The 23,923-nt window shown below is 37.3% G+C and overlaps 1 protein-coding gene across 1 annotated transcript in view; it reads left to right on the top strand.

The window, feature by feature from the left end:
* The window catches only part of LOC134531360 (trypsin-4-like), a 178,056-nt gene that overhangs the window by 52,335 nt on the left and 101,798 nt on the right, over positions 1-23,923 (top strand). Inside the window, exon 3 of the mRNA XM_063367059.1 lies at positions 9,572-9,714. Coding sequence (XP_063223129.1) covers positions 9,572-9,714 — 143 coding nt within the window. The remainder of the gene's footprint in view (positions 1-9,571; positions 9,715-23,923) is intronic.

The raw sequence follows: 23,923 nt of genomic DNA, 5'->3' as shown, positions 1-23,923 counted from the left end.
TAGCCTAACCTCTTTTTCTGGAATGCCCTGGCTGATAAAATCCTGGATTTTTGCAGTTAGTCCTGTTATCACGGAATCTAGGTTTTCGCTATTTTCAATGCAAATATAGGCCGCATCAGGGAGATTTATCGTTAAATAGTTTTTAAAACGTTGCCAGTCCATGTTCTTGTAATCCCTAATTTTACGCGGTGGGTTTGAGTCTAGGGTTGCATCATCGAATATCAAGTGAACAGGGAAATGGTCTGACGACATATCGTGTACAACCTTGAGTTCGAATCCCATGTTGACACACTTGTATATCAGCCTGCCTGAGTCAGGTGTAGGCTCGGAGGGAGCATGTACATGATATTTTTTATTTAGCTGGTGGGTATATAGTACCTACCATTCGCTGTAGCACGCTTGCAGTTCCACTCTAAGTGTCTCGCATTTGTGTCACCTACAGCGAGGAAGCTCGGGGCTGTCCCATACAGAGCATACAGATCAGCCACACTGAGGGACCTTCCTGGGATCGCATACATTGATATTATTTTAATTTGTTGACAGTTTATAGATAAATTTATTCCTATTGCTTCTAAGTTTTTAAAATCAGGGAGCTGGCAAGCAGAGTGCCTAATGCTGCTGTGGACTGCCAGGGATACTACGCCGCTTTTAGCGTCTCGGTCGTGCCTGTAAAGGACATAATTTATAATTGTTAATCTCAGTCGGTACTAAGTGGGTTCCAATTATCGCTGCTATTTTATTTTATATTTGTCCAGGTGGTTTATAAATTCCGTTAAATTATTTTTGATGCCACGTGCATTCCAGAATAAGAGGGAATGTAACTTAAAACTACTGGCCGGGGTTGTGTTGCAACTCGGGTCTAAATAAGTTGCCGCCATGGGTGGTGTCGGCAAGCGAACAGACACAATCCATGGTAGCATGGATATTGTCGGCCACGGATGTGGCTGGATCGAGCCAAATTACCATCAACTGGCATAGTGGGCCGATGGCACTTTGCAGTTAGGCGTTGGCCCTTATGGCCTTATTGACCTGGAGAATGGATTGAATATCCTCCAGATGTGGCACTTCCGTGTTGGTGGCGGGTGTGGGCGGGGCAGTTGGTGGTACTGGGGCTGCGTCAACTGCCATGGTCTCTGCGGCGACAGGTGCTGCCTGCTGCGGGGACTGTGCGGTTTTTTCTATGGTTTGGGGCAGCTGGGACAGCTGGGACAGCTGGGGTAGACTGTTAAGGCCTGCCATTGCAACTCTTGTGGCCAGTCCAATTTTCTTGAGCTGTTTTGATTGTTTCTGCCGCGGCTTGCGCTGCCAGGGATTGTTTGCAGCTCGTTGTAGCTGGACTCACGGTGCTGGAGGGCCTCGACTGTTGCCTCCCGCCTGGACCATGTACTGGCCGAGGATCGGGGGCGGGGGTAGCGTGGGGTAGCCCAGGGATTCGGCCTCGGTGGACCGAAGTAGCCTGAGGGGTCTGGTTGCTGTGGCGGGGGTTGAGTTGCGGCTCGCTGGTTCGCGCGCATGTCGCGGCGAGACTGTTGTTCGCGCTCCTTGCGTGCCTGGGGGGAAGGCGGCTTTCCTTCTTGTAGTTGACTTAGTGCTGTTCGTCGCAGAGAGCACACATTTTGTGCTCCTGTTGCCCGGCCAGAGGGCAGTCGGGGGCGCGGTGCGGGCCACTGCACCACCTGCAGATAGGAGCGGCCCTGAAGCCCTTGCCAACGTGGTTGAACCGCTGGCTTTTGCTACATTGACTAGGGCCAGAGGTAGTTGTCGACACGGATGGCCATGCCAGCGAACTCTTTCAGGATGAGCAGCTCTGCGGTACGTCAATAACCAGTGCGTCGCACTTCTCGCGATGCTGTCGGTTCTCAAGAAACCAACAATTTTGCACTGGTAATTTGGCAGCGTTGAACTCATATTTCAGGAAGTCCTGGGGGTGTGGCGGTGTACGCCACGCAAGACCAATTTCTTAGGCATCTCGTCCCGCTGAAGCATGACGGAATGCTGGCCTCCTATGGCCTCTAGGGCCTTGATGGCTCGGTGGTATTCCGGGATACTGGCTTTGTGAATCATAAGTTCGTCACGACCGCGGTTCTGGCAGACAAGCTTTTCCGCCAAAGCTGATACGAGGGCGTGATAAACCCTCGGGAATTGGTGACCTACATCCAGGAACACGAAAAATGGCTTTACTTTGGAAGCCTTGGTTGCGGGCGCTGAATGCGCTTGGGGGGCGGGAGTAGGGGCGGGGTCCCCCTAGACGTCGCTGTCTACATTTGGGTCGCTTTGGGCACGCTTTGCCCTCTTGCTTGCAACTGTGGTCCAGCCAGGCTGATCGCCACTGCTTGAGAGGCTGGCGTCCATTGTTGCGCCTTCAGCCATACCTTCAGCTCAGGTGCACCCACTGACCTTCCCCCGGGAGTTAGCTGGGATAGGGCTAGGCTGCAGGGGTTCTAACACCCCGGGTGTCGCTGAGCTCGTCGGACGTTAAATATACACTACCGTAACACACTTCACCTACAACTGTGAGCTCGAGACACACAGGCACCTTTCTAAATACTGGGCACTGGGTAGCACTCAGAAGTGCTAGCCACAGCTACGATCGAAGTTCCCGCAGGTTATTGGAGAGCTGCTCCTCGTACCACCTCTTCCTTCTGCTGCTCAGGCTCAACTCTTCAACTAGCACAGCTAATGGCAGGCGAGGGCTCCCCTGATTGGTCGCGCACCTATTGCTGTGATGGTTGTTGGTTTGCAAGTAATTTGGCCTAGCCCCTACTACCGTTAAAGGGAGGAGATCAGTGGTCCACGGTCTCAACATTTCGGCACACACACGACATACTAGCACACTTAACAGTTAAGTATTATATCCAGCACTCTCCACAGAAACACAGCGACTGAATAATTAATTTTAAATCAAAATTAAATTTACTAGCTCATTAAATTAAACCAAATCTAACATTCTTTGAAATGAACAGCCAAAGCTACCTGTTAAAATCAAATCTCACCCTCACCCCCGGCTCTCAGCCCAAGGATGGAAACACACGCAATTACAGTAGCTTAAGACCGTTTAGACTCAAATTTAAATTAAATAATGGCCACTTTGACCGGACAATCTCAGAAAGAGCTTCTTAGTTAATAAAAATCTCCTTGACATCACCCCACGCCAAAAACTTCATCCCTATTTTACAACTGGAGGTCAACCACTCGCCTGGTTCTCCCTGCTGGCTCCGGGGTTCGATGCCAACTCCAGGTGTTCGGCCACTGGGTCCGGCAGGGCAATTATGATAGCCCTGTCAGTCAGCCAGCAATGGCTGTCGGGGGTTGCTTCATTAAGCAAGTAATCTGAGCTTTGCAAGTGATTTTTGTGGTAATTTGGTTTAACTAAAGGTATCCATAAGTCGTTTTTACCAGTCAAAACCAGGATTCCCCTAACACATCACAGCAGTGAGCCACCTTACATTTATGGCCTACCAAAAATCCACGGTCCAGGCCTGTCTTCGCGACCTATTATTAGCTCTTGTAATCATCCATATAAAAAACTTTCTAAATTTCTGCTAAAATTGCCGAACTACTCACAGGCCAAACACCTACCTTTATTAATGATTCTTGTCACTTCATCATCTTAACCAAGACATTATAAATAGCATCAACTGACCTACTCGTAAGCTTTGATGTTCAAAGCCTATTCACTAACGTCCCTGTACCAGAAACAATTACTGCTGTGAAAACTAAATTGGAAAATGACAGCACCTTGAAACAACGAACAGAAATAATTATCCCATCACTCATGAAACTTATCACTTTTTGTGTCAATACAACCTATTTGCAGTTCAAATACGAATTCTATCAGCAAACAGATGGAATGGCAACATTTTCATGGAGAGTTTCGTGCAAGAAGCACTTAAGTAAACGACCACCCGTAATGAAATCTGGATTCGTTATGTTGACAACAATTGTTTTGTCTGTTAACATGGCCCCGAAAAATAAGAAGAGTTTGCCTATTTCCTCAATTCACTCAGACCATCTATACAGCTCACATATTAAATGGAAACTGAAGGGAACCATCCTTTCCTTGTCATCCTAGTTTCCAGAAAAACTGCAAAATCACCACTAAAGTATACAGGAAACCAATACATGCAGGCCAATACCTTCATTTCAATTCAAACCATTCGAAAAGCACCAAAACTGTCATATTTCACATCTTAATAATTAACGTAGCTGAAATTATTTTTCCGGCAGTAAATCAGTTTCTGAGGAACATAACTTAAAATATAAACTGCTTGCAAAAATACCTGACATTACAAAAAAGCACATCACAACAAACAAATCCAAAAATACTCAACAAAAATATACAGATAAGCCAAGTGGTACATTGGTTATTCCCTATGTTCGTGGCTTCTCGGAAATATAATACGATTGGGAAACAAACACTGACTAAGAACAGTTTACAAGTCAAATTCTATCATCAAACGCATGATTACCAGAGTAAAACCATTCCACAGATAAGTTACAATATCAGAACTGTGTTTACCAGATCCCTTGTGAATGTGGTGAATGTACACTGGAAAAACGGCAGGGCCTTTTCAACACGCATTAAAGAACATAAAAATAACATAAAGCAGGGTGAAACTTTCTGAACATGCTTGTGACAACAGTCACAAAATACTCTGGGACACTGCTGCTCTACTCATACAGGAAGAACACTCAATTGAAAGTAAACCAAAGGAATCAGTATTTATTGTCAGAAATAACAATATTATAAGCCAACAAAGTATTGAATTAAAAAAATATGGATACCTTTAGTCAAAAAAGAAAACAATTTACCACAAAAGTCACCTTGCCTGATGAAGGGAACGGATGCCAGTTCCTGAAACGTCGCAAATGTTCTGTCATAGGAAACCAATGTGTTCGTCGGTGTTGTCTATAATATCTGTTTATCGTCATCGTTGTGTTCGTGTATTTGCTGCTTTGCCGAGGTTTTGTTGTCTGTCTGCATTTACTGTTATTGTTGAAACTGTCTCGTCTTTGTTAGTGCACGGTGTTCGTCTGTACTGTTATTATTATTTTCATGACTTAATTCCTTCCGCGGAATACTTGTGCTGTCTGGTATTTAAGTCTGAATGTGTACCTACGTCTGTTCTGTCGTCGATGTGTTGTCCATAATACATATTTAGGTACATCGTTGTGTTTGTCTGTTTGACATAGCTGTTTAGGCTTGTTCTCGGTGGGTTTATGTTTCTTAATTTGCGTTCTTGAATTTTTTCCATGAAAACAGTGAAAATCTGCAATGGCGTATGCCCAAGGAATTGTATTAAATCAAACAATTTAATGGATTGTAATTTATAAATATGGTATGCCTATAACATACTGTCCTTCCATATATTAATATAAATAAATTAAAAGTTATCCTTATGTAATAAACAGAGAAAGCCAGACCTAACATTAAAATTTACTATAAAGTTTTTTTTAAATAAACAAGGTAATGCTATGTATTTATCACTAAAATCTTAAAGAGTATAAAGATACATAATACTATAAGGATTTTTTAATGCATATCCTTGGGCGAACTATGCCAACCCAAGATGTTCAGATATACGTGCTATTCGCGCCTTTACTCCTAGTAGACGACAAAGCCGTTGGTGCTTTTTATTATTTTAAAATTGAACTGAAATTTACCAGTTAATATTTTTTAAATTTTAAATTTGGTGAGTTTTAATATTAATACTTATTTTTTAAATTAAATGTGGTGTTATTTACCGCATACGTTTATCTTTAATTTAATGTGGCATTGTTTATGTATTATTAAATTAAATTGTAGCACATTTTACATCTTTTGAAATTTTATTGTGGCACCTTTTACGTTTTGGAATGTGGCGCCAACTACTAGCATACTTTAGCGGCAAATATAAAAATGGCGTCGTCTGGAAGCACAAGCTAGAATTAAAGATGGTGCCCCCTTGGTAAACTATTTTTGAAATATAAATGTGACATGACCTCTCATACATTACTATAGTTTGACACACACTAACGATGGTAAACAGTTATTTCATTATTTTTAAAAAGTGTCGCTCCCTAGCAGACGACACAACCGTTATTCCACTGTGACAAGCAAATCAGATAGCAGCCTCTGTAGTTAAACTTAATTATTTTGTTGTGAAGACTTTTACAATTTACGTTTTTGATATGTGATGCTTCCTGTATTTGGTTCCTGACTACAGGATATATTTCTTATTAATTTCTATATGTCTCAACTGACCATACACAATGCCCAATTTCTGCCGTACCTTTTGTTATATCCACGGGTATAAAGGTGTGCATAAAAGTTTGAAGAAAGAATTCTTCACTCCATACACATGAAACCTAGAATGTTAACAGAAAACCAGCCAACGCAGTTGCCGAGCAAAGCAAGCATATCGGAGTAGAGTAGCAGGAAATAGGGGATACGAACACAATGCATTTTTTTTTATGGGAATATGGCTTGGTGGCTTACTCAGTTGTGGCTTACCTATCGTAAGGATTCGGCCATGTTCGGACGTGTCCGCCACTCGATGTCTCTGATTGGGAGGTCGGTGGCCGTTTAGATGACTCCACATCCGCCATATTGGAATATACAATTTTTAAAACTCAGTATTTATTAAGCTAGGAATTCGTAAAAATTTCCTAAATCTATCAAAAAATTCGCTAATTAAAACGATTATTTCACTCCTTGTTTTGATCCTTGCTCAATGCAAAAAATTGTACTTTCAAGTAAAAAAATTATTTATTTAGTAAAATATGAAAAAAACCTAAAATATGTATAAATTTCTCATCTACCAGCCACTAATTGATTTGATTGATTCCAGTCCTTGGTTTGATCCTTGGTTAATGCAAAATGATTATTTTTGAATTTTTTTTTTTTAAAATAATGGTAAAAATCCTAAAAACCTGCTTAAATTTCCCATCAACCAGCCGCCAGGAAGATACCGGTGCCATCTTGAAAACCAGCTTAGAAATTCGTAATTATTAACCTGTATATTCGGGGGGAAAAAATTCAGCAATTAATTTACTGACTGATTCGGTTGATTCTGACCACGGTTCGGATTACTTGATACAAAAGTTTAATTTCAGTTTAAAAAAATTCATTTATTTAAATTTAACATTCAAGGAAAAAAAGCAAGGAAATTATAGATAAAAAATTATTACATCAATTTGACAAGTACAAACAAAGAAATTACTAGCATATCTCGATTTTTACAGTATTCTTAGAAGGCGAAGCGAGTCCTTTGCATGCCTTGAAAAATATTTTTAGAGTAGTTCTACATGACAGTCGATTAACAAGCAATGTACAATCAGTGGCCGGCAAAAGCAGTGAGTGGCCAGCCACATCTAGTCAGTTGTCTAGGAACTTCAGATAGGTTGAACAGACACGCGCGTCCAGTCGGCTGGTTAGACTACAAGTTATGTTGGTGGCAAGGTACACGCCGTCGGTTGCTGTCCATTTAACCAAATACTAAAAATATAAGAAAATTGCAGCTGTTTATTAAAAAAATATATGTAACCTGGTGAATGATTTTTGAATTTTTTTTATACTTCACTTGTTAAATATATATAAATTGCGGGTTTAGTATTAAAAAATAATTCAGAGCAATTATTAAAATAACGATATTGAAATTTCATTGGTAGATTAGTTTCAAAATCTAAAATTTAATGAATACAAGGGAAATTGCGTTTGTTTTACTGTAGTTTATTTATTATATATTTATAATATTACATTAATCAAGCAGTTCATCTATCTAATTCACAGTAGTAATGGTGATAATTTCATTGTAATATTAAGATAACAATTCTGATTCACATATTTTATATACGTTACTTGATTACTAAATTATTTTACTATTTACTCAAAAATTGCAACTAACATTTTTTTCATCCCAGTGAGACAAAGAAAGAAGCATAGTTAGCATAATAAAGTTAAACCTAAAGTGAAGAAAAACTATCTCACATTTTCATTTAGGCTAACAGGTCTGTGTTTCTATGAAGGGTTAGTTTATTCATTAATAATTTATGGAAATATGTTTCCTAACAAACATTGTATTTTAAATTGAGTATTAATTTTTTTTAAGTACTTGTGAACATATAATTTAATTTAAGTAAAAATAAATTTACCTAGTATGAAATAATAAAATTAATGGAATGTTATATATTTAATAATATTATAGCAATAAGATAAAAAAAAATATATAAATATATTATTGCTTAAAGCATAATACGTTTATTTCAGTATTCTGTAATTTAAAAAAGTAAAAGAAAAAATTATTTTAGCGAGATGGTATTGAACCACATCAATAATCAATTCTATAGCATCACCCATCCGCTTTGCCACTACGCTACCTATACTCACGCTGTTATAAATGGAGACTAAAGTTTATAATTGTTGTAATGCATTTTCATAACGTATTTTAAATCTTGCTATTACTACTTTCTATGACTATTTTAATTTACAAAATATATTGCAGGGAAGTTTTACTATCAAAACGTTTCATTTGACATACCTTTATGTTTTGTTACGTCTCCTAATGTTTTCAAAAAAGGACTATATTGCTACACGTGGGTCCGGCAGCTTGACGACCTCGGCTCGCGAGTACAGCAGAACAATAGAACACGTGCTGTAACGGTTTGGGCTAAGAGCCCCGTGAAAGGCGCTGAGGAAACGGGCATTGCGCGGGGCTGGCTTGAGCATCTCGGCCGGCCGAACTGCGACTCCGGGTTCGGGGCGCGCCTTCGGGAGGATGAACCAGCAGTGATGTCACCAGGGTGTCCGGGCCAGGGGGAGGGATATGACATGACAAGCAGCCGAGAACACCATCGTCGAATAGCATCTGCCTTTACCCTCACCGGCTCCAACCTACCTCGCTACTTCCCCCTCCCCTTTTAAGGGGCCAATCTTTAACATGCTGATATTACTTACCGCTCCCCCTCGGCGCTACTATAAGATCAATGTGGAGCGAGAAATGAGAGTTACAGTGTCAAGCCTTATTCCGCACTTTGAAAAAATGTATGGAGTTCACCAAGCTCACACGTCACAAAAACGTGCCACTGAATTTTAATGTATACTTCTATGTAAGCCTCAGGTTGTGGTTGTGTTCAGTTTTGTACCTAGTGTCAACAAAAAATTTATCCTTCTAATTTTTTTTGTCATCATACACATATTTAGACTAGAACGTCGCGACAAAATACTTAATCGGTAGGTGCACCGCGAACTGAAAAGATTTGGGAACTCCTGATATAAAATATTATATTAGGTACTGTTTCCAACATTCTATATTTACTTATATCTTTATTGTAAAATAAAGCAAATATTTTTAATTTACATACACAATCATAGCAATATTATGTGATAGCTAAAATATACGAAAACTATTTCAAATTTGATGATCGGTGTATGATACCTACTTTTAATGTTCGTGACATTAAAATAGACTTACGGTCTGAATAAACTAGCTTAGGCTTCTTAAAATATATGTTACAAATTGTACAAAATGCCTTATTCCCTTTAAGTTAATTCGTTTCCTGCAAAAGGCTACTTATTTGTTTTGTATTTCAGGATCTGGATACTCTGAGAACACTACAAGGCATATTTCACAGCCATCTGACGTGTTTGCAAACATCAGAGGAAGGTCTCAGAACATACAGCAGAAAATCTTCGGTGGGGTACAGGCTGAAGACGACACGAAGTTTCCTTATCAGGTCAGTAAGGTCGCCTCGTTGTGTACGATGCTACTAAGCAGTGGTCGGAAAGCCGCAGTTACGTTTCAATTAAGTCAAGCACAAGTTTTGAAGTTGAAACTTCTAGTTTGATGCATTGTCAGAGGAGTAGATGTGCTCATATGCAAATAATAATACGTGTACTTATTTACTAATATCTGGCTGGGAACTCGACAAAAGAACTGTGATTGCTCGTTTTACATAATAAAAATTAACCACATTAATAGAGATTGAATTTAATGCCGACAAATGTCACACGTCAAAAAGTTCAAGGTCAAAGGTCAAGTTCAAAGTTCAAGTCAAGGTCAAAAGTAGTATAGGAATGTATGTCCGGGCACAGGGTTCAGGGGGATGAGCCGAGGAGCTGACCGCCATCATGGATTGTGACCTCATGGCGGCCATCTTGGATGACCTTGACTTTTGACCTTGACCTTGGCGGCCATCTTGGACCCGCCATCTTGGATGACAGATCTCCGCCATTTTGTTTTCTCGAACATTCCGCCATTTTGAATGATGACGTCACCTTTGCAATTTCAATTACAGCCGCCATCTGGAATATCTTTATTTATTATAGGATTTTAATGAAAAATATTTTAAAATATATATAAAAAATTAAATAATTAAAATTTGGTTTCAAATTATTAAAAAACAAATGATGCCATGTTATCTTTAAAAGATTTGTGCAATGGGAGTGCATGACTTGATGTAAGTTTTTGGACATACGCCATTGCTAAGAACTTTTTCTGTTGAAGAAAAACTAATAAATAAAATAAATAAATAAAAATAAAAATAAAAATACTCACAACTGTTGTGCTGAATTATTTTGGGTTTCAATATTTTTGTGTTGTCATCATTTGTGGGGATTTTTTCGTTCTCTTAGTACATTTTTCTTTGTTTTTTCTTTGTTTGCTGACCATATTCCTGTTTCGGAATATTTTGTGGTGTTCATATCCTTGTTGACAACAGCAATTGTTTGCTTAATTTTGTGTGTTTTTTGTATCTTTTTTTGAGTATTTTTATTTTTATTTTTATTTATTTATTTTATTTATTAGTTTTTCTTCAACAGAAAAAGTTCTTAGCAATGGCGTATGTCCAAAAACTTACATCAAGTCAAATGATGCCATTTTCGTTAAAGCCGCCATCTTGAAAATCCGTAGTTTTTATGTTAGAGAATCGGCAAAATGATTAAAATTTATAAAAAAAATAATAAATCGAATTTAAAATACAAAATTTAATAAAAAAATATTTACAAAAATAAAAAAAATTACACTTACGTCATGGAGCTTGAAGTCCTTGGTTCGAACACGGTGAGGGCAAAAAAATAAAAATGAAGACCTATCCTTCCTCCACTGAAGCCACCGGCAGACTAACCTCCCACCACTAATACCAAGGTATATATCGTCAGCTGGTATGATGTCACATCCGCCATCTTGTCTTCGTCCGCTGGAGGCCACCATATTGTTTTCGTCTGCTAGAGTGTGCTGATGCCATGTTTATATATTTTTCTTTTCACCATACATTTGACCTCGACAGTTGACATTGAACTTTGACCTTGACCTTGAAGATTGACCTTGACCTAGAAGTTTGACTTTGACCTTAAACTTTGACCTTGACTTTGAAATTTGACCTTGGCATTGAAATTTGAATTTTTCCTGTAAATTTGACCTTGACCTTGAACTTTGACTTTGACCTTGAATGTTGACCTTGACCTTGAACATTGTCCTTGAATTTGAACACAAGGTCTACAAGGTTACGAGACTGCGAGGCTACAGGACTACGAAGCTTCCAGAACACAAGGTTACGAGACTGCGAGGCTACAGGACTACGAAGTTTCCAGGACATGAGGCTACGTGGCTACGAGACTACTTGGCTCTAACTGACTACAATAGCAACATTCAGTGGTGAGAGTTAATTTATATCATGCAAAATAACCGGTTTAAAGTAGTGTCGATTCTTGTCAACAGATGACACCACAAGCTGCTTACAGGTAAATATTATTTAGTTCTTTTATGTGGGATGCAGGATGCTCACTAACGATCGCAAAAGAAGGATGGCTTCGCTAAGCACCTAAGAGAAGGAAGTTGGTCTTGATTATTAGTGATTCTCAGATATCTCAGAGCTTATTATTATATATGACTGAGTAATGGTATTTTCGTTTGAATTCCACCTGATAAAATATTACAAGTGATGATTTAGTAGCAGAAATTCAATTAATTAAATTTAACTATGAATAAAATGACATGACTCATTAAGTAAAAAATCCTTCATGCATAGATCTGTTTCTCAGAAACAACCCGAAGCACTTGGAGAAACCACAAGAAATATCGGGAGCACACGGAGTAAACCGTCACACAAATTTCTTTAATATTAAAAACATCACAGAAAAATAAAATAATAATAATAAAAATAATAATAAATAAAAAACAAAAAAATTAAAAATTCTTATTGTACTATAACTTTATCCTTTCTCGACAAATGAGAAGTTTACAAGCTGGCAGAAGCTGTTTTTGATATTTTTTTAATTTTAATTTTTTATTATTAATTATTATTATTTTTTCTGTGATTTTTTGATATTAAAAAAAATTGTGTGACGGTTTTCTCCGTGTGCTCCCGATTATTCTTGTGGTTTCTCCAAGTGCTTCTGGTTGTTTCTGAGAAACAGAACTATCCATGAAGGATTTTTTACTTAATGAGTCATGTCATTTATTTAGAGTTAAATTTAATTAATTGAATTTTTGCTACTAAATCATCACTTGTAATATTTTTATCAGGTGGAATTCAAACGAAAATACCATTACTCAGTCATATATAATAATAAGCTCTGAGACATCTGAGAATCACTAATAAACAAGACTAACCCTTATCCAGACCCCAGCAGAACTTTAACTCGCTGCCATCTATGTGCAGTTCAAGGCACTTACTTGCTTGTGGTGCCATCTACCTTTCGCTTGGATATCACATAGTCTCCTCCTGCAGTGTCAGATTTCAAGATTTGTTATCGCTGTCTGGTGCTATATATCAGGTCGTAAAGATAACTTGGTGTCGTAGTGACACCACGTCACCAGATATGTTTCTATCTCAGAAGTGATAAAATGGCTTCTAAACGAACATGTGTGCGTGTGGGCGATCCAGATTATGACGAAACTATTTCTAAGTGTTTGAAAGATATTGGAAGTGACTTAAGTGATGAAAGTACAGAATAAGATGATTATCTTCCAGGTAGTAATCAAAATTCAGATTCTGAAATCAGCTGTGATGAAAACGAAAATCAAGATAATGGTGAAGAATGTGCAACTCAACATCGCCAAGAAATGGACTGTGAAAACATTGAGCGACAATATCATGGAAGCAGTGATTTGGTCAGTGAACATTCAAAAGTTAAATACTATTATGGTAAAAATATGTACAAACGGTGTTCTACACCTGCAACAAAAACTGTTAGAACACCTAAGCACAATATTGTCTCTCATTTACCGGGTTAAAAAGAGCCAGCAAAGAATTTACCCACTACTAAAACACCATTAGAAGTGTGGAAATGTATTTTTACTCAAGATATTGCTGATAAAGTTATTTTACACACCAACAAAAAACTAAAAATATTGAAAGAAAAATATTCAATGGAAAATAAATCTGAGTTGTCTGACCTGGATTGCATGGAGTTTGACGCATTTTTAGGTGTTTTGTACTTTTGGTCAGTGTTCAAATCAAACCACGAAGATCTGGAATCTCTATTTGCAACAGACGGCACTGGTCGGGAAATTTTTATATGTGTTACCGTATTTTGGGGTTAAGTGATACAGGAGGGTGAAGTGATAAAACACTTCCAATTTTCTGAGAAAAATATATTTCCCAAGCACAGATGTCTCTACAATCACAAAACAACAATGCACTGTATTCATCAAAGCATGTTCTATATCTTTGGAAAATCAGCTTGGTGTTCCCGCCTTTTTCTAGCCCAGTAGAGAGGTTATAATCAGAGTTCTGTGGTTCTGTTTATGTGTTTTTATTTGGTTGACGGAAACTTATTGGATCTAACATATTTGCTGTATTTACTACAAAATATAACTACTGTGGCCAGGTAATATACATTGTTTAGCAACATTACTTGATATTTATATTTTGTTCTGTAAATTTATTTTTGAATTTTAAGGTAATATTTGTTTTATGAACACTTTAAAGGGGTGAAATTATACACTGTCTCACTTCACCCCAACAAGTATTTTTTTTATTTTATAAATTATTTGTCTTTGTTGCAAAGCGAAAGAATGCCGAGACACTACAAAAGGCGACCAGGGTCAAAGCCTTACGTACCTGTCAATTTAGATAATCTGGAAAAGGCTGTTTAAGAAGTGAAAAACGAGAAAATTTCATTCAGAGAAGTAGCTAAAAAATACAACATTGATAAGATGAAGATTTACAGAAAATGTAAAAACATTAAACAGAGAAAATATGGAGGACAGACAACATTAAGTGATGTTGAAGAAGCTATTTTGAAAGGTAAGGCTAAGTGTTTGATCTTATGGACTACAATTATTTCAAAGATAGGGCTTGACTTCATCTGTACCTACCTAATTCATATTTTGTTTATTTCAGAGAAACTGATCATTCTTGGAGAATGGGGATTTCCAATGACATATATGGATCTACGATTTTTTGTGAAAGGGTATTTGGATTCTTTGGGAAGGCATATTCGTAAGTTCCAGAACAACCTTCCTGGATATGACTGGGTTGTTTCATTTTTGCGAAGGAATAAAAACGAATTAACTGCAAGAATGTCAGAAAATATCAAGAGAGCACGGGCAGCTGTATCTGCAGACACAGTAAACGAGTATTTCAATAACCTTGAAATAACATTCAGTGGTGTACATCCTATGAGTGTTGTAAATTTTGATGAGACTAATCTTACTGACGACCCAGGGAGTAAGAAGATTATTTGCAGGAGAGGTAAAAAGCACCCAGAGAACATAACAGACTATACAAAGTCATCAATATCACTAATGTTTTCCTGTAGCGGAGAAGGAACTCTTCTTCCCATTTACGTGTTTTATAAAGCAGAAAATATATATGACTCTTGGAGAAATAAAGGCCCCACAGGGACAATATATGAATGTACGAAAAGTGGGTGGTTCGATCAAAATAAGTTTGAGTGGTTTTTTACTATCGCACTACCCTATCTTCGAAAACAGCCTGCCCCCAGGGTATTGATTGGAGATAATCTTAGCAGCCATATCTCTGAAGCAGTCTTAAGATCATGTTTTGAGAACAATATAACTTTTATAACTTTACCGAAATATTCAACACGCTATGCGCAAACATTAGATATGGACTTTTTTCGGCCGCTAAAATCTGAGTGGAGAAAACTTCTCCAATCTTGGCGAAACCAGGGAAACCGTGGAAGTTTAAGCATAGTCCACTTTCCTTGTCTTCTCAAGAAGCTTGTGGACAGTATTCAGAACATGGCTACAGAAAACATCAAAAGTGGGATCAGGAAATCAGGCATTGTTCCTTTGGACCACAATGAATTTCTCAAGCAGCTGCCTAATGAGGGTGTGGATGCAAATCCTATTGAAAATGCTATGGAAAAGAGCCTCATTTATATTCTTCAGGAGATGCGTTATGGAAAGAACAGACAGCAACTGAGAACCAAAAGGAGTGGGAAACTTCAAGTGGAGACAGGCAGAAGTGTGACAAACAAGAACTCTTGCAGTGAATCAGATCCAGATGATCTATCTGGCTCTGATGAAGAGGAAACAGAAAAAAATCCTGATTCTGATGTTCATGAAGAACAAGAAAATGACACTAATGTATTACCAGATTACGTGCATATATGAGAGGGAGATTTCCTCAAAGTCAAGTTGAAAGATTCAAAAACAAACAAGGAAAAAAACACTATGCTGCTCAGGTTTCGGATGTGATGGCAAACCACAACAACACTGCAAGAACAGAACAGTGGAACTAAAATTTCTAAAATATTATAGGAATCACAAGTACACATTTGTGTGGCCAGACATAGCAGAAAAAGTTTTAGTTTATCCTCATGAAGTCATTTCCTAGCTACCTCAACCAAGTGTGCTTCATTATGGACGTTTGAAATTTCCTTATAACTTTTAGTTAGATTATTTCTGTTTTGGTATTTGGATTGTCAACACTGTGTTCAGATTGGTCAATTTTAATATGTGTGATATATAGTAGGTATTTTGAGTAGGTACTGATTACTATTATTTTTTGTTTGATACCTATCAAACTTTATGTATTCCTTAAACTTTTTATTATGAGAAACAAAAATGTGCTATAAGAGCCAGCAGTTACGCTAACATATGCTTAAACATGCCTATTTTACTCTCTCATACTCAGTATAGTAATAATAAACTATAAAAATACTCTCTCTTCACCCCAGCATTCCACAGTAGTGATACACAATGCATTACTTTTGTCTGTATCGCTTCACCCCAATACATGGGTTCAAGTGATACACTATTTTTATTGTTTTAAAAAGTAAAATTTAAGTTAAAAAAATTAACTCATAATGGGAAAAAAGCAGGAAAGTTTTATTGAAAGATAAGTACCAACAAACATAGTCTAAACATAATTTACACTGTGTTACACTGTCTTTGAAGTTTAAAACTTTATCACTTCACCTATGTCTGTAAAGAGGCTTCTAATCCTTCTGTCATGTTTGCGTTTTGATAATTATGAGGACAGGGAACAACGAAAAGAAAATGATCCTTCCGCAGCTATATCTAGGATTTAAATGAACTTGTGAAAAGCTCTCAGTTATATTACTCACTCGGTGAATTGGCATGCATTGATGAAATGCTGGTTGGTTTTAGAGGACGTTGCAGATTACGCATGTAGGCCTATATGCCGAATAAATCATCAAAATATGGAATCAAATTAATGATACTAAGTGATTCCAGAACAAGTTATTTTTACAATGCATATATTTACACTGGGAAGGATTGTGATGGCAAGTTACTCCCGCAAGTAGACGGAAAATTTCTAAAACCAACACAAGCCGTTTTACAATTACCTAGTTCAACCGATTGTAAATACCAACTGTAATATTACTGCAGATAACTGGTTTTCCTCCGTTGAAGTTGCCGAGGAATTACGCAACCGGGGCCTTACTTATGTTGGAACACTGAAGAAAAACAAGAAAGAAATACCAGCCACATTCCTACCAAATAGAAAAAGACAAGAAGGCAGTAGTATCTACGGATTTACTAAAGACATCACACTTCTCTATTATGTTCCAAAGAAAGGACAAGCTGTGCTTCTGATTTCAACAATGCACCATACCGAATCAACTTACGTAGAAACAGGCAAACCTGGGATTATTGCATTTTACAATAACACAAATCAGGTGTTGATTCTCTTGACAGAAAGTGTGCCAATTATTCAACAACCGCCGAACAAATAGATGGCCACTAGCTCTCTTTTATGCAAGTTTGAATATTGCTGCGGTTAATAGTTTTGTATTACGTGGCCGTTATGCAAAAAATTGTGAAATACCAAGATATACCTTTCTAAAGGAACTTGCGAGAGAACTTGTTCACAAACACATGGACAGGAGAATGAAAAATAACAGGCTGCCCAGAGAACTGCGATTATCCATTGAAAGATTTTTGAAGAAAGAAATCGAACAAGAATCCCCTGAAAAAACAACTGGGAAAAGGAGAAGTTGTCGTCTGTGTCCTCGCAGCCAGGATAAGAAAACAAAAAACGTTTGCAGTGTGTGTGGAAAAGCAATGTGTGATGATTGCAGAGCAAATATGTGCAAATAATGTACTACAGAGTGAATTTTCGTACAAATGTAATGTTTTCAAACAATGTTCGACTAATATATTTTATGTAAAAATGCCATTTTCAAAATAAATAAGTATGTATGTGCTTTCTAGTTAGCTAGAATTTATATTTTTTGTGGTATAAGCATTGGTTATGCAAAGAAAATATTTGGAGAAAAAAAAGTATTTTTTTTTTGTTGGGGAAATATATCTGTAGTAGTATGTAAAAGGGATTCCGGGCATATGGTTCAGGGTGTAGTGGTGGTGTTTTTCGCCATCTTAAATTAGTGACGTCACGGCGGCCATCTTGGACTCAAAAATGACTCAAAATTACAGTTTTGAGGAAAAATTTCTCGTTTTATTCCTCCAAAATTCAAAGTTAGGTCTTCGAATACCTCAAAAGTCTTTTGCCTTAGAAAGAACACAAAATCCTAAAAGAGGCTTAAACATCCATGTCTACAGCCTCCGATAAGCCTCTGACGTCATCTAGGATTATGACGTCACCGTTGCAATTTCCGTTACGCCCGTCATCTTGAATATCTTTATTTATTATCCGATTTTAATGAAATTTTTTTAAATTTTATAAAAAAATTCAATTATTAAATTTAAAAAAAATTTAAAAACATACTTTATCAACATGGAGCTTGGAGTCCTCGGTTCGAACCTGGTGAAGGACAAAAAAATTACGACCAATCCTTCCTCCAAGGAAGCCGCTGGCAGATTGACTCCCCCCACCACTTATGTCAAAGTATATTAATCGTCACCTAGTATGACATCATGGCCGCCATCTTGAAATCCGTAATTGTAATGCGAGAAAATCAGGAATTTTTTTTAAAAATCATTAAAAAATAATATTTAAACGAATTAAATAATAAAAATTTAATAAAATATTACTTAAAACCATTGTTGCACTCATTGTTACGGTCGCCATCTTGGATTATATTAATAATGCATGTTTTGTTACGCCCGCCATCTTGGTTGAGTACGATGTCATTACTTTAAATTACGACCGCCATATTGGATCCTCTTAATGTTGCATGTTTCATTACGGCATCTATCTTGAAAATCTGTAATTATAATGCTAGCAATTCCGAAAAAATTCCAAAAAAATATTTTAAAAATTGCCTACTTCAAATGTTTACTTACTTAATTGTTTTCGGTCCTCGGTTTGATTTCCGGCGAGAGTAAACGAGTAATTTATCAATATATTTTAAAAAATTCTCAATAAAAAGTAATAAAAACGTCTTACACCACACCCAACATTTTAAATTATGTCACTACTTGTATCTATTTTCGTTTAAGGCACCATCTTGAAAATCTTTATTTATTACCCGATTTTAATGAAAAAAGTTCAAAATTCACCAAAAAATTAACTTATTAGAATACTGAATGATTATATCGATTCCCGTTATTGGTTCTAAATCGGTAAGAGCAAAAAATAAAAAAAACGACATATCCTTCCTCCACAGAAGCCACCTACCTTTGACATTGACCTTGAACCTTGACCTTGTCCTTGAACATGACCTTGAAATTTTACCTTGACCTTGAAATTTGATCTTGAAATTGAAATTTAACCTTGACCTTGAAATTTGACTTTGACCTTGACCATCATGGATCCGACATTTTATGTTCAGTACATGCTACCAGGAGCTACCACCTGATAGTGGTCATTGCCACCATCTTGTTTTCGTCTGCTGGTCGGACACCATCTTGTGTGTGTACTCGTCTTACTATCATTACCATCATGCTAGTTTTATTCTAACCCGCTAGAGTGCAGTAATCATTTATTATTACTGAGGTGCTCGCACCTGGATATTTGGACGCCATCTTGATATCGTGTAATTATTTAGCTATAAATTCGAGAAAAATTCCTAAATTCACCAAACAATTTACAATCAAATTACAAATTGATTCGATCAGTTCCGGTCCTTGGTTGGATACTTGAACAGTAACAAGTGTAACTAAATATTAAATCAATTTTCGATTCTGTTTTCCATTAACTTTCGTGGAGTTTAGTAATCATTCTCTCTTCAGAAATAAAACTAAGACTATATACGACAATTATCCACGAATTAAATACATTGCCGATAAGCCCAACATGAAAGTCTGGTTTTTCGATAATCTGAGTAACCTATAAATCGTTCATGTACAAAGTCACACATACAGGCCAAGTGTATCCGGACCATGAGACCGAGTCATGACAATATCAGACGTATAGGCAAGTCATTTAGGGACATCATGACCTTCTTCGTCGTTAGCTAATTACAGCCAATTAGACCATCGTGAAATTTTTTTTATACATACTAAAGGACCAAGTGACCTTGAAACATATTTGAGTAACACCAAGAGGTTTTGAACTAGTAAATATTAAGTCACTACAGATCATCATATTGACAAGAATAATCAGGAGCACACGGAAAAAACCATCTCAATTTTCTTTTATATCATAAAATAACAGAAAAAAATATTTAAGAAATAAAATAAAAATAAAATAATACGGTGAACAAAACCGTTTTAATAACTAAACATTTGAAGTAGGCAATTTTAAAATAATTTTTGGAATTTTTTTTGGAATTTCTAGCATAAAAATTACATATTTTCAAGATGGAGGCCGTAAGAAAATATGCAAAGTTTTTTTTTAAAAAAATTTAATCAAATTTTGATTAATTTAATTTTTTTATAAATTTTAAAACTTTTTTGTTAAAATCGGATAATAAATATAGATTTACAAAATGGCGGAGATGACATCATACTTTCTGACGATATATAACTTGACATAAGTGGTGGGAGGTCAGTCTGCCAGCGGCTTCCGTGGAGAAAGGATAGGTCGTCATTTAGATTTTTGCCCTCACTGTGTTCGAACAGAGGACTCCGAGCTCCATGATGTAAGTGTACATTTAAAAGTTTTAAATTATATTTTTATCAAATTTGTATTATTAAAGTTGAATATTTAATTTTTTTATGATTTTTAAAATTTTTCCCGATTTTCTAACATAAATATTACGTATTTTCAATATGGCGACCGTAACAGATATTGCAACGGTTACGTCATAATTCAAGATGGCGGTCATAATCCTAGATGATGTCAGAGGCTTTAGGCATTGATGCTTAAGCCTCTGTTAGGACATTGTGTTCTTTCTAAGGCAAACAGTATTTTGAGGTTTTCGAAATCTTAATTTTTTAACTGTGGAATTTTTGAGAATTTTTGGCGGGATTGGTTTCCAGAAAAATGGAAATTTTGGCAAATTTTGGGGATTTATGGGTAAATTTTGACTAATTGTGGTTAATTTTGGTTAATTTTGAAGGTCAAAGGTCAAGGTTAATGTTCAAGGTAAAGGTCATCCAAAATGGCCGCCGTGGCATCATAATCCAAGATGGCAGCCGTACACTCACTCCTCACCCAGAACCCGTGTCCCAGGACATACATTCGAATACTACTTTCATGCTTCCTGTATGAACGTTATTATGATTGGTTTGGGTTTGGCTGACATGTGCTAATGGGAACAAGCATGGCCTCAAAATCAACATACATGACAATGGGTAATTTGTCTGCATTTAGATAATTTTTGAAATGATGTACTGGAGGCTTTTCATCGCTTTCCATTTCAGACTTGCATTCTTGTCTGGTGCCTGTTCCATACAGTACTTCATATGCTTGTCAAACATGTTCTGACTATTCAAACTAGATACTCGTTTTTTACTATCATATTAGTTGAAACACCTTTTATAAAACACAATGGACTTTTGATGAGCAGTTAACAGGATCCTTACTAATATTGAAAAATTTGTAATGATAATTTTTGCCATTTTACTCAGACAATAACATATGACCTACACAGACGTGGTTTTTCTTTCTTCGACACACATAATGGTACAACTTTTATGTTTTCATCCAGACCATAGATGTTAACTGATACCTGCGGGTTTCTGTGCTCAAATGTAACTCTCTGACAAAGTAGTGTAGAATAATTTAGTCACTTGAAGTTAAATCTTCCTTCCATTTCAATGTAATATTGATTCACTCGGTACTTCAACAAATTGAGTTAAAACAGTCTACTGAAAACATTTATGATTTTTATTTTGTGGATTAATGACTGCATGTTTCAACTGAATGAAGAATGGTTGATATAATGGCAATATTAATTGCTTTGAATGATTTCCTGTCTTCCTCTCCATCAAAGGGCTCCAGCTTTGTAAAATCACAGTCGGGCCATATATTAAATTTCATTGCTCAATTTTTCTCCACCCATTCCCCAGGTTTTTCCCTTGCTGTCAATTCTCGAGGTTTTTTCCTTGTTGTCTATTCTCGAGATTCTTCCCTTGTTATCCGTTCCCGAGGTTCTTCACTTATCCATTTTCGAGGTACTTTCCTTATTGTCCATTCCCGAGTTTCTTCCCTTGTTTTCCATTTCCGAGGGTTTTCCTTATTGTGCTGTTACCTCCAGTTCGGAAGGGCGGGAGGACAATGGGAGAATCTTAGAAAGTGGTTCTAAAGTTCATGAAACAAAAGTGCTTTTATTAACAAAACTTGTAATAACAACATCACATCCTTCAATACACGCATGCTCAGATATGACAACCTTCTGATTTGTTATTTTGACGATTACAGCAAGTGCCCACGATGTCTGTGAAAAAAATATAATTAACAATATTGGATCACATATATATTTCACACACATTAAATTAACGCCTTATTATAAAGCAAAAAACAAATTATCTTAGCAGAAAATATGAACATCAAATCATTTGGTTTTTGGCACATTCAATATTACGTTAAATAACTGTACTAACATGAATTTAACATTTGCCAAACATATCAAATTACAATTAGAAATAAGAAAGGTAAAGAAAATAATTAAGGAGAACTGACATGAAATCGCTTATAGTACAGTTAAGTATTATCTGTAACTAATTTACCCAGATAATAAAGAAATATCGATTAAACTTGAAATACATTCTCTCTCATCGTGGTCTGATTATTTGAAGTTCTTAAACAGTGTTTCTGGTGTAAGTCTCAATACCGAAGTTATGACACTTAAAATGTTTACGTTCTTACACACACGTTCTTACACTCAGCGGGTCGTATTCAAAAGTCTCCTGGTTACTGACAGCGGTATGCCGAGGAGCCCCGCCAATATTGCGGCGAGCAGTCTTTATCTTTACTCGCCTCGTCAGTCGTTCTACGAAGTAGCTGCGTACTGAAGTTCACACAGGAGTGATCGTTACATTGATTGTGTAGTCCGGGAACTTATAACAGTTCAGTCGAATCCGTTACGTAAAACTACGTTGGTTACGTTACGGTAAGCCTCAACGTATTGCAAGTTGGTACACTTTACGTTATGCGGTACTCGACCTCTCCTCCGTCTCATGCCACACTGCCCCACTGCCATTTTACTTTCAACACCAGTCAAACATTTACTTACCCGTAACCTTCACGAAACAGTTCCCTTCATTCTACAGACGAGGCAAATTTTCTGTTTCCTCACTCTGCGAAAATTCTAAGTCCAAACTAATTCGGCTTGAATTTATTCTAAGTCCCTCGTGGACTTGTAATATTTAAACTGGGTTGAAAATTTTTCAGAGTCCCTTACGGACTTAGATTCTGACGGCGTCTCTTACCGTTTCCTTCCTGAAGCGGTCGGCACGTCGTCGGGCAGCGTGACGGAGTTTTTTTTTTTTTTTTTTAAGGTTTGACAAGTCAAGTATCACCTATTGAGCAAGATACTCACTCGTGTAAATTACACGATCCCACCACCAACAGTTGGGTTCAAACGCTCCAGCTCTTGGAGCACTTTCGTAAACACTGCTACGAGCGGGGGAAATAAAGCAAAGAATGAAAATAAGGTATTACCAGCAAAGGTATAAGATGCTGGGAAAAATTGGAAAACCCAGCCCGCAGCGTGACGGAGGAGGCCGGTGGTGTAGATAGTCGTCACTGCAGGTTCACGCTGCTGTGCCAGTGGGAGACTGCCTGCAGAAGCGATTTTGTTTTTTTCCTAGCCTAAGTTAATTCTAATTGTGTAGGGACGGGTCCAGGTTAGGGGAGGACCTAAGTGTGTCTCAGGCCGAAGCCTATACACTCTACCATGCGGGTTTTTAACCATGCAGGACAAGGGCGCGTGCATCATGTGCTTATTGGGGTTTATTGGCCAGCCATGGCTGCGATTGGCGCCATGACTGACGCCCCATTGGTCGCCTAGCTTAAAAGCTAGCTAAGTGTGACCCAGGTAAAACCTGCATAAACACAGGGAAAACCCTGGGCCGGTTCATGCGGGGATCAATTAACATGCATTAAGCAAGCAGGTAACTACTGGACAAGAGGAAGAAGGGTCCAGGTAAGAAGAGTTGGAGGGGCTGAAAATCAACCTTGGTGGAGTTGGGTGCTTGGGCTTGCGGCCCGCATTTAA

Source organism: Bacillus rossius, chromosome 3 (genome assembly GCF_032445375.1).
Source record: "Bacillus rossius redtenbacheri isolate Brsri chromosome 3, Brsri_v3, whole genome shotgun sequence".
NCBI classification, from domain to species: Eukaryota; Metazoa; Arthropoda; class Insecta; order Phasmatodea; family Bacillidae; genus Bacillus; species Bacillus rossius.
The sequence above is the reverse complement of the archived record's forward strand: the minus strand, read 5'-3'. Positions and strand labels throughout refer to the sequence as shown.